The 14729-nt window shown below is 40.6% G+C and overlaps 1 protein-coding gene across 32 annotated transcripts in view; it reads right to left on the bottom strand.

Annotated features, from left to right (window-relative positions):
• Nucleotides 1–14729, bottom strand: part of NRXN3 (neurexin 3) — a 1035236-nt gene that overhangs the window by 714909 nt on the left and 305598 nt on the right. For all 32 annotated transcript variants that reach the window (XM_062636166.1, XM_062636181.1, XM_062636183.1 and 29 more), the window contains 2 exons: nt 6541–6979; nt 1163–1546 (listed from right to left, as the gene is read on the bottom strand). In XM_062636166.1, coding sequence (XP_062492150.1) covers nt 1163–1546; nt 6541–6979 — 823 coding nt within the window. The remainder of the gene's footprint in view (nt 1–1162; nt 1547–6540; nt 6980–14729) is intronic.

The following is a 14729-nucleotide window of genomic DNA, read 5'->3' as shown; positions in this document are numbered from 1 at the left end:
AAGGAGTTACACTCCTCAGTTTTTACAGGACAGAAGTCTAAGGACTGAGTAAAGCAAGATAACAGATGGCAGACAGGAAGAGTGGGTCAATAGCTGTCTCTTATTAACAGAGCTAGCCTGCTCCTTCTTTCCTCCCCTTAGGCACTGGCTAGTTTTAAGACGTATGCCATAACCATTAGGCCATGGTGCTAAGGTAATAGAAAGAAGGGGATGGAAGCCCTAAGACTCTGCTAACAGTATACAGTGAATTCTTGGGTGTAGTGTGAGTCCAGTTCAACACAAATGCAATGCAATGGCCTAATATTAACAGAAGGATGGTTTTGAATATAAGAATAAACCTTTTAAGGGAATATTTTCTAAGTGATCTTAGCCCTATCTGTTTGTTTGGGTTTTTTTTGACCCACTCACCTCCCTCATTTTGAGGGTGGCAGAAGCACAATAAAGATAACAGTTAATGGAACCACATGGCGTTTGAGAAATATATAGCTCAGAGACCTTACATTAGTTAATTCTGTTCCATGTGGCCTAGAACACACACATTTTGCCTGCCTGTACCAGCAGCACTTCTGCTTCATATCTCAAATCATAAATCATTAAATCACCAGTCAGAATGACAAAGAATAAGATGCAGGGAGTCTCCTGACACCTCCTACAGATTTGCCTTATCAGAGGTGAACGTGGCAACATGTTGATGTTAACACTATCTCGTTGGTTGGCTTGATGAACAGCCATCAAAGGAAACCTTACTATGCAAAAAAGAGAAACACTAGACAAAACCAGGATACATGGTCTGTCCCATGGAAGAAAAATCTCTGTAACTCAAGTTCACACTTGGTACTGTTTCCAGTAATTTGCATGAGACTTCTCACATGCAGCAGCATTTTCTGCCTTAGGAGACAAATCGTGTTCAGTCAAAGAAACTCTGGAACCTGAAGAAAAGGTTTTTCAGAAATCTTAGGGAAAGAAGTGGCAGATGAAGAGGTAAACTTATGAAATGAAGGTGGGAAAGACTGGAATGAAATGATCAGAGAAGTAGTAGGGACTGGAACTTAGCATTGGGAAGACCAACAAGGGCAGGGAAAGTCTCATGGAAACAGTGAATTTTGTTCTAGTTCTGCATACCTTAATCTCTGTGTAACTGAGGTCAGAAAATTCAGCTTACCTCGCTCACATGTTCTACCCCAGTAGCCGGTGCCAGTGCAGTCACAAATGAAGCGGTTCCAGCCATCCTTGCAGATGGCATTATTCTTGCATGGGTAGCTGTCGCACTGCTTGGTGCTGAGGCGGGAGCAGGAAGACTTGACTCCTGCGGCATTCTGTGCCTCTGCCAATTGCCGGATGTTCTTGCTTCTCCCATCGATGAACAAGTCTCGGATACAGCCGACATAGCCATAGTTCAGCATCGCTGTCCAGAGCTCTGTGGGAAGGATGAGTCCTGCCCGGTTCTCAGGCAGCCCACCGAGGTACATGTCACCTTCCAGATCAAGGATCTCACTCTCACCACTGGCAGTGAATGGGGTGCGTCTGCTGTTCACTGATATTGTACCTAAATGAGGAGGATAAGGAGACATTACCACTTTCACTTACGCACTCAGTCTAGTTCTTTCTTTTCCAATAACTGAGTAAGGTTTACGTTTCAGTGCTGGAAAGTGAAGATTTCTCCCTACCCAAATGCACTCGTAACAGAGACAGTGTCTTCCACATACCACACAGCTCCTTTTCCTCTTGAGCCACAGGCCATGAATTCTTCTACACAGTGACTGATCATCATGTCTGTATCCCAACTTGCATTATAAGGTCACAAGCATAACAATTCAATGCTAAATAATAATGTGCAAAAAGCTGAGCATTATTCAATGGTATTCATCCAACAAAGCAAAGACCTACTGAGAACATAAAGGATTTTGATAGTATCAGGAATGGAGAGAAAAAAAGATATAAGTAAACGTGTATTAACTGACATTACATAGCTCTTCCAGAAAATACTTCATCAGTACCTCCAAAACTGGACCTGGATGATGGAACTAAGCAGACCCTCATCAAGCACCCCCATCAAAACTGGGGAGAATGGCTGATGCAGAGAAAACACAAGGCTACAATCCAAAAAAACCTTTACAAGGTGGAGCAAAAGACTGATAGAAATGTTTGATATAAATCAACAATAAATACTAAGTTCTACACTTGGGGTAGAACAACCTCACATGTAAGTACAGGTTGGGAACCAGCTGGCTAAGGAGCAGTTCTGCAGAAAAGGACTTGGGGATGTGGTGGACAACAATTTGGACACAAGTCAACAGTGTGCACTTGCAGTAACAAGAGACTAATCACAGGTTGTAGCAAGGGAAACCCCAGCTCCTGAGGAAGGAATATTTTTCACCATGAGGGTAGTCAAACAGAGAAACAGAAGCCTCAGAGAGGTTGTGGAATAATCATACTGAAGGCATTCAAAACACAACTGGACATAGCCCAGAAGAAAGCCTCAATTTCAGCAGAGTTTGGGCAAGAAACCTCCAAAAGTTTGTTCCAAAATAAATTATTCTTTGGTTTTACAAAGGAAGTTATGTATTCTAACTTCCATTTTAGAAACAGAAAAATTGAGGTAGAGAAAGACAAAGGAGAACTCTGGTTCTCCTGAGGTAAAGAAAGACTCTGGAGAACAGTTATTATTATAACTAGTAGCTTCCATATGCTCCAAGCAAGATGTGGGCACAATGCACTGAGGACGTTCCTCTATATTTCAATAAATTGTCCCAGCACATAAAACAATTAGAACATATAATACAGAAATACAATTAGAACACAGGAAACAGATGCAGACAAATGAAGTGATTGGTTTAAAGTCAGACAGCTCATCCAAAGCAAAACAGGGAACATAATGCAGGTCTCACACCCCAGAGCAGCGTAGTCTTCAGAAGAGTATTCAGCAGCTTTTGTGATAGGGACATCTGCCCACCACACATACAGCTAAGAATCAGCAGTTCACTCTCTCTGGCTATAAATCATCACAACCAACTGCCTTGTTATTAAGATATCTGTCCTTGGAGACAGCTATCCAAGCTTTATGATTAATTTCACATCATTGCATTTTTATCATACACCCCTACAATAAGGTGGGAGAGTTTACTTAATAGAGTTAGCTCTATTTTGTTTTTCTGTGAGAAACCACAGTTGTGTACACATGCTTTTTCTTCAGTTGTAATATGTGTCTTCCCAAAGAACAACATGTATGACAGAGACACAAGGTATTTCATGTGTGTGATGTTCAGTAATAATTTAGGAATAATGTCAGAGGCAGCAGAGTGCCAGAAGCAACCAAGGCACAAATTAAAGGCTCAGAGAGAACCACAGTTATTTGATGAATCATTTTGAAAAACAAGCTGCAGCACCGCAGACGTTTTCCCTTTTACAAAGTAGGAAAAGAGAAGATGTGACAATACACCTACAGTCATAAAAGCAGCATGTCACGAAGCCACAGGATGAGAGCCCCCATTCCAGCATCTCTGCTGTTACTCCTCAAAAGCAGCATGTGGAGTACATATTACTCAAAAGACTGGAACAGTCCAAAATATTGGAGGGCTGAGCTCCAGAGAGCTGCTACTTATGGGTAAAGCAAGCACGACCTGCAAATAGGTAAAGAAACTCCCAAAAGAGAAGAAATCCTGGATACCAAGGAAACGTGTAAAACCTGGAGAGAGATAATGATGATGAAATGAAATAACCTAGCCAGCAGCCTAAACTTTCTGCCAGTGTTTTGTACCCTGAAGCTATTCCTGTAAGGAGATGGTACTAGCTCAGATGCATAGCACTTCCAAGATCAAGCTCCTGAGATAGGCAAATTCTGAGCTGACCCTAGGAAGGATTAGTCACATGAGCTGACATCCCTTTTTCATTCATTTTTCCAAATCCCATGTTCCCAACTCTGTTTAGGTAGATCAAATCCCATAATGAGAAATTAGAAGCATCTAGCCACCTCCTTTCCAGTCACTTAGGCACTTTGTGCAGGGCTAAAGAACAGACCAGAAGACCCCAGTTACTGAGGGCAAAACTGGTATACAAACCAGTGCATTGACGCAACCCTCAACCACATCTTCCCGTAGACTTTTAGCATCTGAGTGGGAGGGACACCATGTGTGTTTGGCAGCCAATGACCAGCTGAAAACGGTGTGTTCTGTAATCTGCCCAGTGTCCACTGCCTAGAAACCATGACAGGTTTTGTGGCCATTTTGAAGGAGCTTTCCTCAAGGACAAAAGGTTACAGTAAACTAGGTGTGCATGTCCACACTGTCTGCTTTTGTCACAGAGAGAAAGAACAGACCAAAGCATACACAAAGCCTAAGGGGACTGTTAATGCCAGAGGTTATTTGAGCATGACTGCCAGGCTTCCCCAGCATTTGCACTCCTGCCTTAGTACTTTGGAGTAGCGGATATTTAGATTTTCAGGCTAATTTACCAAGCTCAGCAGAACCTGAAGGTTTGGACTTATAGAAATGGGAAAAAGGGGAGAGATGACACTTAATAAAGGCCTGGCTGCTTTAGTAATGAGAATTAGAACCTAGAGGTCACTAGCTCATTAAACACAAATGGCTTCTTTGTCACCTACATTAAGTAAGTTCATTATTTCAGTTCAGTTTCTAGATGACAGGCTTCCACATTTAAAGGAAAATAATCTCCAAGGTGTAACTGCTCTTTGGTACACATGTGGGAGGAACACCAAGGACTAAAAATAAAGAGATCCTGAACTTCCTTCCACACCCACCAAAAGTAACGCTGGATAAAAGTTGTTGATGCTTGCTAAAGGTATCGTGTGAAGAAATCAGTGCCAGTATCATGGTTTTCTGAGGAGACAACATCAGTCACTAGGACCATAAACACAGCACTTTTTGTCAGCAGAAAATGCAATTTAAAAAGAAAAAAAGACAAAAACCATACAGAAGTGTTCATTTTTGTTGAGCAAAGTGCTTGCCCAGAACATCACAAATCTCCCTACCAAGCAGCAGCTAAGTCACTCCTACAGTCTCATCCACCAAGCAGCCATGCAGTCTGTCACAGCCTCTTAGTCCAAACGAACATATGTCCCTGTTCCTAGGTTTTTACAAACTCAAATGGAGCTTTGTGTCATTTTTGTTTCTTCTCCTTCTGCAGCTGCCTCTCCAGGGACCAGACAGTCCCCAAGTGAGCAAGCAAAACCAAAGGCAGTAGTGAATGCTATTAATTGAGCTTATCCTTGGAAGTTAATTAAATTTTAGCAATTCCAAAGAAATCAAAGCTCCATTTATTTATTTATGGCTTCCTTTATAAAATGTTCCTATCGATGTCTTCAGGAGATAGCAACATATAACCACACATATTAAGTCCTAGTAGAGCACTATGCCAAATACAAAGAAATTCCTCACATCATCAAAGAAAAGACTAGCTTCAGGCAAAGACCTGTTCAAACAGCTAGGCTTTGCATGGTATCTAAAAGTCAGCTCTTCTGAAAACTCAAGGGAGGCAAATTCTAGCACTGCGTTCTCTCTAGTGATGGCAGTCAGCAACTGGAAACATAAAATTAGGGACTGAAAGCTATCATGTGGAGATCACCAGACAAATTCCAAAAGCACTTGCAATGCAAGCAAAATTTCCTTTGAAGGGACATACAGCCAGGCATTGAGATCCCAGGGGTTCAGGAAGAATGCAAATACAATTGTTCACATATTCTCAAGATGAAGTTACAGTGTTTGTTCATTTTGTTTCCTTACAAAATTTGACAGTACATCATGAGTACTAACTCTGGGTTAGACACTTAGCACTAAAAACAAACAAAATACCTCTTGGTAATTGCATGCTAGGTATACTATTAAAAATAAAACACGTTTTTGAAAATTAGAAGCTGTGAGGAAACAAACGAACATCCACTGAATGTTGACTCAGATATTAAGACTAGAATTTAGCATCCAAAACAATAAAGAAACCTAATGGAAAGCTACAAAACACTAAAGAAAATAGAACAGGATTAAAATGTTGATTTGTCACCACAATTTTGTCCCTGGTTGTGCCCATTACTCTTATTTTCCTCATTACAAGATCCCAAACCCCTGCTCTTTAAAGACATAAGATCCAGGAGAAAATGGTAATATTAGGTCACAGCAATAAGTTTTCAGTTAGTTTTTACTAAGTTTATTTTTGAACAAAAGCCCAAAGTAGATCAGTGAGAATTTCTCAAACTAAGAATTGAATAATAATCAGTCTGAAGGATCTTTAACATTACCGTGGCCTACAAAGAAGTCATCGCTATAACTGCAAAGAGAGGTCCAGAAATATCTGAATATTGTGAGTAAAATATTAATAGATTGCCTCTGTGATATGCTATCCAAAGTTTATACTAAACATTTAATGAAAACCTAGCCATTCACATCTTTGTTTTGCTGGATAAACATCACAAGATGTTTGCATCAGAAGATTATTCATATCTAACAGGTTTTGAAGGTTCACAGAATTAATACACAGCCCTAGGTCTTGATCTAAAGATGAATCTACTTGAGGAAAAAGTCATGACTCTACCTGATCTTCCATCTCGTTGAATATCCACATGATACCACTCTCCATCATTGGCTTTCTTCTGGGTGGCCTTGACTTTAATGGTCCCAGAGCCCATGTCCAGCAACAAGTAGAGGTTCCCATCTAGAAGCTCAACTGCAAAGAAGTCTACCTTCGTATTTTTCTGGCTCCTGGCATCTTTCCTTTCCTGAGGCTTGCCATGGGTGAAAAGGATCAGTCCATTGGGTTCGGTGGTTCGGAAATCAAATGAGATGGAGCCCATCCTTTTGGTATTCCATTTAGGCAGACTAATGTAGGCCTCAGGTGTCTCAAAGCTGATGGGATCCAGGGTAGCCACATTCTCACATACGAATTTCACTTCCCCGTAGATCTTCATCTTAGTATCACCAATCCGTGCCAAACGAGACAGCTCCAGACGAATGTCATTATTCTTATAAACAACCTGCCAGACACAAGGAAAAGTATCATACATCAATCCTTCATACAGTACAAATACCCCAATTACTTTCAGCCATGGGAGATAAACTTCTCCCAGAAGGCAGTGGGGAGCAGAAAGGAGACCATGCAAGAGTCTGACGTGATGACAGAGGGAGAGAGCACAGCCAGGAGTGTGTATAGAAATGACAGCGATGGGTAGTTTGCGATGACTATAGATCAGATAAGCAGACAGAAGAGAACATTTAACTGAAGGACAGTGAAAACAATTAACTCTACCACAGGCCCACTCTGCTGTAAAAGGTTTTGTACATAAAACACAGTATGTGTCTGGTATCATATTGCTACATTAGCATAAATCCCATACAAAATACATAACCAAATGTAACCTCCATGTCCATCTCTGCTAGCCACAGCAGGAAACCCTGTACCACCACTGTCATTTCTCTATTATTCCTATAAGCCTACTTAAATACTAGGAGAGATATATGCAAAAAAAATCTAAGCAAGTTGCTGTGAACTGTTGGTGATTGCCCTGTGGCTCCTAAAGAGCTACAAGAAAAAAAAATAAACAGACCAAGAAATCTTAGATCACTACAGGCAAACTTGCTATGGAGATATCTGCATAGCTTACCTTGCTTCAAGAAACCTACTCTCTCTGTGGTAACACATAAAAGTCTTTACATATTCACTGCCCGGACTCTTACTCTCTCTGGGTTAAGGACCAGAGGTCTGGACTCTGGGATGCTACATGGATAGAAGTCAGCCAAGGGAAGAGCCCCAAACAGGCAAGCACTCCTGAGCAGGGACAACCAGCTCAGGAGTCCAGACCTCCTGCCCTTCTCTTTCTCACAAGTACAGAATTAATTCCTTGCAAAGAGGACTCCCTCCTGCCCCATGCTGTTCTCACAGAGGCAAGGGCTGGAGAAGGCACAAAACTGAAATATTTGTAAACTGTACTTCCTATCGACCACCTTCCATGCTTCCTAAACCCAGAGCTGGCACATACAGGAAACCAAAGCATTTCTGCAACTAGCATTCGATTTTGATTGAATTCCTGTTCTGCAACACTAGTGAAGACTCTGATTTCTTCTATGAAGCTATTATTTTAAAGTACTTTATGTCTCTTGCAGCATACACACGCACATACATTGGATTTCTGCTTTCAGAATGCTAGCAAGATGAGCTGTCAGCAATTTGCTATGAAAAGAGAAAGGAAAGGAGATGTATATTGTTATTTCTACCAAAAGGACAGGAAAGTCAGAGAAATGAGTGTGCAGTAAATACGAAAGAGAGAATGAGGGATAAGCTTCTAAAGTAGGTGACCTCAGGATGAAAACTAAACAAAATTACAATTCAACATGTTTTGTAGCAAGCAAAACATTTCCAGCTTTCACTAAGCTCTTAAAGAAGAATTTTCCCCGTGCAGTCAGCACAGCATCAGATTTTCTTGTTGCAAAGACAATACACCCTACATCAGAATGAGAGGAGAATCCAGCTGTTAATTCCCATTTGGAGTCATGGCACAAAGCTGTAGTTCCTCCCAGCAGAGGACAGCATTGACCCACAATAGCTTGTTTTGCTCCACTTCCCAAGAAAGCACTCTGCCTCACACAGACTTGGAAAACATCAAGTCTATTAGTATCTACAACAGGAATAAAATATTTTTTTCAATTTAGGAGACTCTAGTAGCTCCATTTTGCAGATTAGGCATGTCAAATGCTCTCACGAGACAGACCATACACCTCCTTCCAGTGACTCAGCAAGGCCGTGTGTTACAGCCTTCCTCTCTTGACAGATGAGATGCACCTCAGCCAGACACTAGTTTCAAGCACTGCATGCAGTTCTATGTCTGCATCTCAAAGAAGGAGAGGAGCTGAAGGTATAGAGGAAAATAAATAGAACAATTAAGAGGATGGGGCAGGATGCTTTATGAGGATAGCCTGAAAAGGCCATGGCTCTTATATCTGGAGAGGACTGAGAAAAAAATGACTGAAGTGTACAGAAGATGAAGAAGGTTAACATAGAACTGCTCTTTGCCAAACTCAGCAATCACAGGACTGGATGCACTCATTGAAGCTTGTAGGTTATCAGTTTAAAAATGGATTTTTAGAAGTACTTATTTACAGAGAGTGCAGTGAACTTCTGGAACTTGCTGCCACAGGAAGTCATGGAAGCAAAGTGCATCAACAGGCTCTAAGGGGAATGCACCACTGACAGTGGCCATGCTCACAGGCCCTCCCTAAATATCACTTGCACCTGCCACTACTGGAGGGAGACAACTGGAGAAATGGACTGACTGTTCTTCAGGCCTGCTAAGGCTTTTCTCTTGTTCTTAGTGAATCTAAGTGTATTGCAGGTTGTCCGCAATCTACCCCTTGTCCCACTGCAAGGAGAGCCTGGGAAAGAGGGCAATTGGAAATGGGTTCCTGTGGACAGAGTCCTTCTGCCAGAACAAATATACGGGACTTCTTAACTGGTATGACTTTGGCACAGTGCTGCATTTTTTATTTCACCCCGTATGGAGTCATTCTGGCATTCAAGAGAATGTCTGGCCTGAATGAACTGGGACTTTAGTGGTTCTAACAGGAGAGCTGCCCTTACAGGATACTACTGACAGTTGCTCAAACCAACACTCCTCTAAACTGTACCTTGACCCAACCTTTCCCCCTATGAGAGCAGCAGATGGGTAGCACAATACCATAGATATAACTGATGACTGGTGCTGGGTTGTATCTAGCTGTCACTCAGTGATCTTTCAGCAACTTCTGCAGGTTGCTGGCAGAAGGAGTATGATCACATCCATATGAGCAACTTCCAGCTCTCAGATAAGTCACATCCAGGTGACACCTCCCCGTTTCAAGTATTTGACTTGAGTAACAATTCCCATCTCTTCTTGGAAAACAAAGAGGATCTCCTGGATTTATTTGGGGTTTGCTGCAAGCTGCCTTGCATTTCACTAGTCAAACCAGTGCCACAGCTGGAGAATCCCTGAGACAGAAGACTTTTAAAGGACCTAGAGAAAATTACATGGAGCTATTTGTAACCCAGAAAGTCACTAACAATGGAGGATCTAAGAGCAAGTTTGAAAGAAAGGACTAAGAAAGCAAGCACAAAGGAAGAGTTGGAGAAGAGAGGAGAAACGGTGTTGAATAGATACAAGAGTTCTGAATTCAGTCTTTTCAAAGAAACAAAGCCACCCCGATAAGAATCTTTATGATTCAAGTGTTTGTCATCTACATTATTTTCTTTAAAAACAAAAAACAAACAAAAACAAACAAGCAAACAAAATCAACCATAACCTAGCTTGAGAAATTTTAAGCACCTGTACTTAAGGAAAAAGTACAAGTGTTCACATAGCTGGCTTGAGATACTGTTGACAGCCACGTTTGGGCATCAAGATGTATAAACCACAACTCTCAGCACTATAAACAAAAGGATAAAAATAATCCTTGGGTGTAAACCCAAAGTGAATCCTGAGCAGGAATAGAGAGGCAAATCATCTCTAGCTTGAGCAATGAAATGTGAAGGCAGCTACTTATATCTGCAGTTCAATTGTTAAACCGAAGGTTCAAGAACAAGAAAAGGGAATACAATTAAATGACTGGAATGCGTGTCCCATAGTGAAGAACATTCAAATTCAGTCCGCTTAATAGGTAGAGGTTAAAGGGTGATTCGATTACAATCTATGAGTGCCTGTGCAGAAAATGGAATTTGGCAATAGAGGGCTCTTCAATCCATGTGACAAAGGAATAATGGGATCCGGGGGCTAGAAATTGAAGTGTGAGAAACTCACATTTTAAAATATTATGACTTATTTTTACATGAGGGTAATTTGCTATTGAAATAATTTACTACAGGTTACGGTGTGTTCTCTGCTACTGGCAAACTTTAAATTAAAATGGTATCTTGCTTTCCCTAAAAGACATAGTGAGACAGGAATTAATTATGTAGCAAATCAGCCTAGATTATCATAATGGCTCTTTCTGGCCTCATAACCTATGAATCTTTGTGTTTTGATGAAACCAACAGATGCTTCAGTGCAGTTTTCCAAGATAGATGAAACACATCCTTCTCAGATGTTAAAACTGCCTGGGAAAGGAGAAGATGCTCGTGTCAATTCTGGTCTGACTTGCCACCAATGCTTTCAGTAAGGCTTTATAACGTGTGTGATCCTATCTTTCATTAAAAATGAAGGCAACTAAGAAAGCTAGGACAAAAACTTGATTCTGTAATTCTAAATATATGAGCTTCAAGAACTTCTTTAGAGAGTCACTGTCACCTGCTACAAGCTAGAGAAGAAATATTTTAATGTTTTCACTGAGGAATCTATCTGCCCACAGTTTACCTATCACCTGCATAACATTTCCTACCTTGTAGTCTCCCTTCTCCAGCAATCTCTGGATTCAGTGCTGTTCATAATATACCAAAATAGTGATTGAAACTCACACCTCTAACTCTAATCGAGGCCATAACTGACTCTGAGAGTTGTCCCTGACTAGGACATCATTTCTAGTGCCACTCTGGGCTGTGGCTTCCATAACAGCTTAGAAGTAAGCAAAGCAGTGAAAACAGTGCCCATAAATTTGTCCATTTTTATCAGATGGCTTTCTGAACAAAGCTAATCTTGCCTGTTTAAATGGAGACAAACTTGAGTTTATCTGATATACATATATTGGAGAAGGTCAAGAGGCCTAAAGGAGTCAAGAAGATGATTCCTGGTACAGACATACACATCTACTTTGCAGTAATTCTAGAAAGGAAGGTAGAAAATAAAAGGGAGAAAATGACTAGCAAAAGCTAAACACAGAGCATTGAAAAAGTAACCCTCATGCTCCCAATCTTAAAGTTGCTTTATATTCCAAAAATTATGTTAGAACAATGACAAAAGGTTTTTCCTCTTCCATGAGGATTGCTTCTAAAATCACTTTAACAAGAATATTTTGACTGTTCAGTGCACTTGCTTCATGAACTGGACCAGTACAGATGGATGGTCAGGGACAGAATAGTCCAGATACACACAGTCTCCAATAATTGGCAGCAGAATTCCATGGCATCCAAGACATTTTGAGGGATAAAAAGATATACTGTAAATTAGGTTTCTGCTGAATCTGCTGAGAAAAAAGAGTTTGTTTTAAGCTGAGCTAAACCAAATCAGCAATCTAGTTTTGAGCTTTCTTAAAAATAGCAACTTTGCAATTCTGAAGCATTCAAGGAATTTCTCCGGCTACACTTACAAGAAGCTTCACCCATGGGTTAATGAGAGCCCTAATCAGATGCCTTTTCACAAGGATGAAAAGCATGTCTCTGTAATCAAGCAAAGATGCAGATAGAGAGGGAGCAACAAAAGTGAAAAAAAAAAAATATGTGCTAGACTTGCCGGTGGCCAACATAAAAATTCCTCTCCAAGTTGGTGCTATTAAGCAGGAAACATGGGGGGGGGGGGGGGGGGGCCGCGGAGTTGTGCAGGTTGGACACAGGCATGCTCCAGAGGAGAATGGCCATTTGTGGCCTGGCAAATTAGATGACCGTCATTAAACAGGTCAGTAACCTGAAAGCTTCGTAAGTTTAGCTAGCTAGGAAGAACACCTCCGAATTTCAGCCCAATTAATTACCTACTTCATTCCGTGCTTCACCAATTGCTTATATCTGTCATGGGCTACCCCCATTCACCAACTGCCAATATCACCTCTCAGAAGGGCTAACTGCAAGACATTCAGCCTACAGCCTAAGACTTCCTTAAAGGTACCTTCACTGAACCACACGAGTTCCTGCAGTTTAAGAAATCACAGTTTATCAGCTGTTTTACCAGAACTATGTGTTTCTAGCCTGCCCTGACCAGCAAGTAGGAAAAAACACACCAGCTAAGAGCATTTATGTTAAGGACAGTCTATGTATGCAGCAGTTCAGGGCTTCAGTAATAGCAAGCTAAAGCTGATATGCTTACTTAAAGAACTGCAGGTGAATTGTACATACCTAATCTAAACATATCTGATGTTCAGGTAATAAACAAACACAATCACCATTCACCACACTGAAGTTAATTTACCTGTCCAAAAAAACAACACAGCAAACAAGACTTGAATATGACTTCTGCAATGTTGACTAAAGTAATGCTGTCCTACATTTCATCTGAATTATGTTTAACAAAGAACACGTGTTCACTCAGGTAAAAACAGGAATGCAGGGAGTAGAATGCTTAAAAATTAAGGCAGAACTATTTCAAGCTTTCCTAGAAATTTTTGTCCACCTTATAAGTCAAGGTTTGTATTAATCTCAACTTTTGTGGAAACCTCCAGACGAGAAAAAGATGGCTTTAGTTTCAGAAGACTTAAAGAAAATACAGAGGAGCATTCACTGAAGTAGGATATACAGGAAGAGAAAGGAAAAGATTCAAGGTGCCAGTATAAAAAGTCTGAAAAAGGCAGAGTGGAATTTCAACTGGTCTAGTGAGAATGTTTCTTTAACAAATACTGAAGACACAGGACCCTGTACTTCATTGTAGTCATAACTAAACCATCCTTTAAGCTAAAAAGTAAGCCCCTGCTTCTCATGAGAATTCAAGACATCAGAGTGTGTTCACAGTTACTACAGAGTTAACACTGACCAAAATCATTCACGGGGTATCCCAGAGCAAGCTTAAACAGACTAAGGCAGATCAAGGTCCACCTTGCTGCATATCCACCTTGGAACATATCAAGATAAAGACCAAACTGTTCTATCTACGCCTTTTTGAAATAAGAGATAAATTTCAGGTGTTATGACCAAATATATGAATGAGAGAGATTCCAAACTTTAGGGGGAGGGAAAATTTGCTTAAAAGCTATTTATTGAAGAGTTCTAATACGTGTCTAGAGCTGTACGTTTTTGCATATACTAAGCCTGCTGCTTCTTGGGTTAGCTATGAATATTGGTAAGTGACTAAAATGCAAAGTACTCTACAGCCTTACCGGTGTTGCACTGCATCATTCAAACTACAGAAAAGCAGGGTTGTGAAATTACCTACTTCTTCGATTCCTTCCTTTTAACAGGTAGGAGTAAGGACAGAATTTGTTTTTTCACATGGGTAGATTTCTGCATCCTCCATGCTGGGGTACACCAACTGCTAATTCATTGGTCTACTGTTGAAGAAAATCTTGATTTCAAAGGGAATTGCACACCCCACAATTGCATCAGGAGACAACCATGATGGGAGCATTAGAAATTACATATATTTATTTGTGAAAAAAAGGCATGACTGTATATAGGATGAAGAAACCATTAGAGTCGCAAAAGAAATGTGGCTGAAGGATTCTGTTAGCCTCAGACACTAAAGTAATTTCCTCAGCTACTGAAAAGGCACAGTACAGGCAGCAGTAAGATTAAGTGGAATCAGCTGTAGCGTGGACTGTTATTTAAGGATAAATATTCTTTTGTGGTGTACATATCAAGTCCTCTTCTTTCCCTGCTACAGCAACTTCAAGTTCTGCAATAAGTGAAGAAAGGAATGACAGGAAATAAGGTGTAATTTCTGGATTTCTGAACATATCACTTTTACACAGATTTTCTAAGCAATGCTGAGAAAGCCACATAACCTCAGTATTTTCGAAAGTATGTTCATCACTTCACAGTGGCCAACTTGAGGTCATGGAACTGGTTTTGCATAAGTGCCCATTAGCAAAAAGCTGTAGGTGAAGACAAGAAGAGATTTCATCTTTAGTGCTAATGCTAAAAGAAATGCTCTGAGAAACTAAATTTCTCAGTCTGTTGCTAAAAAA

Source organism: Pezoporus occidentalis, unplaced genomic scaffold (genome assembly GCF_034315485.1).
Source record: "Pezoporus occidentalis ecotype Australia unplaced genomic scaffold, CSIRO_AGI_Poc_V1 ctg47, whole genome shotgun sequence".
NCBI lineage: Eukaryota > Metazoa > Chordata > Aves > Psittaciformes > Psittacidae > Pezoporus > Pezoporus occidentalis.
The sequence above is the reverse complement of the archived record's forward strand: the minus strand, read 5'-3'. Positions and strand labels throughout refer to the sequence as shown.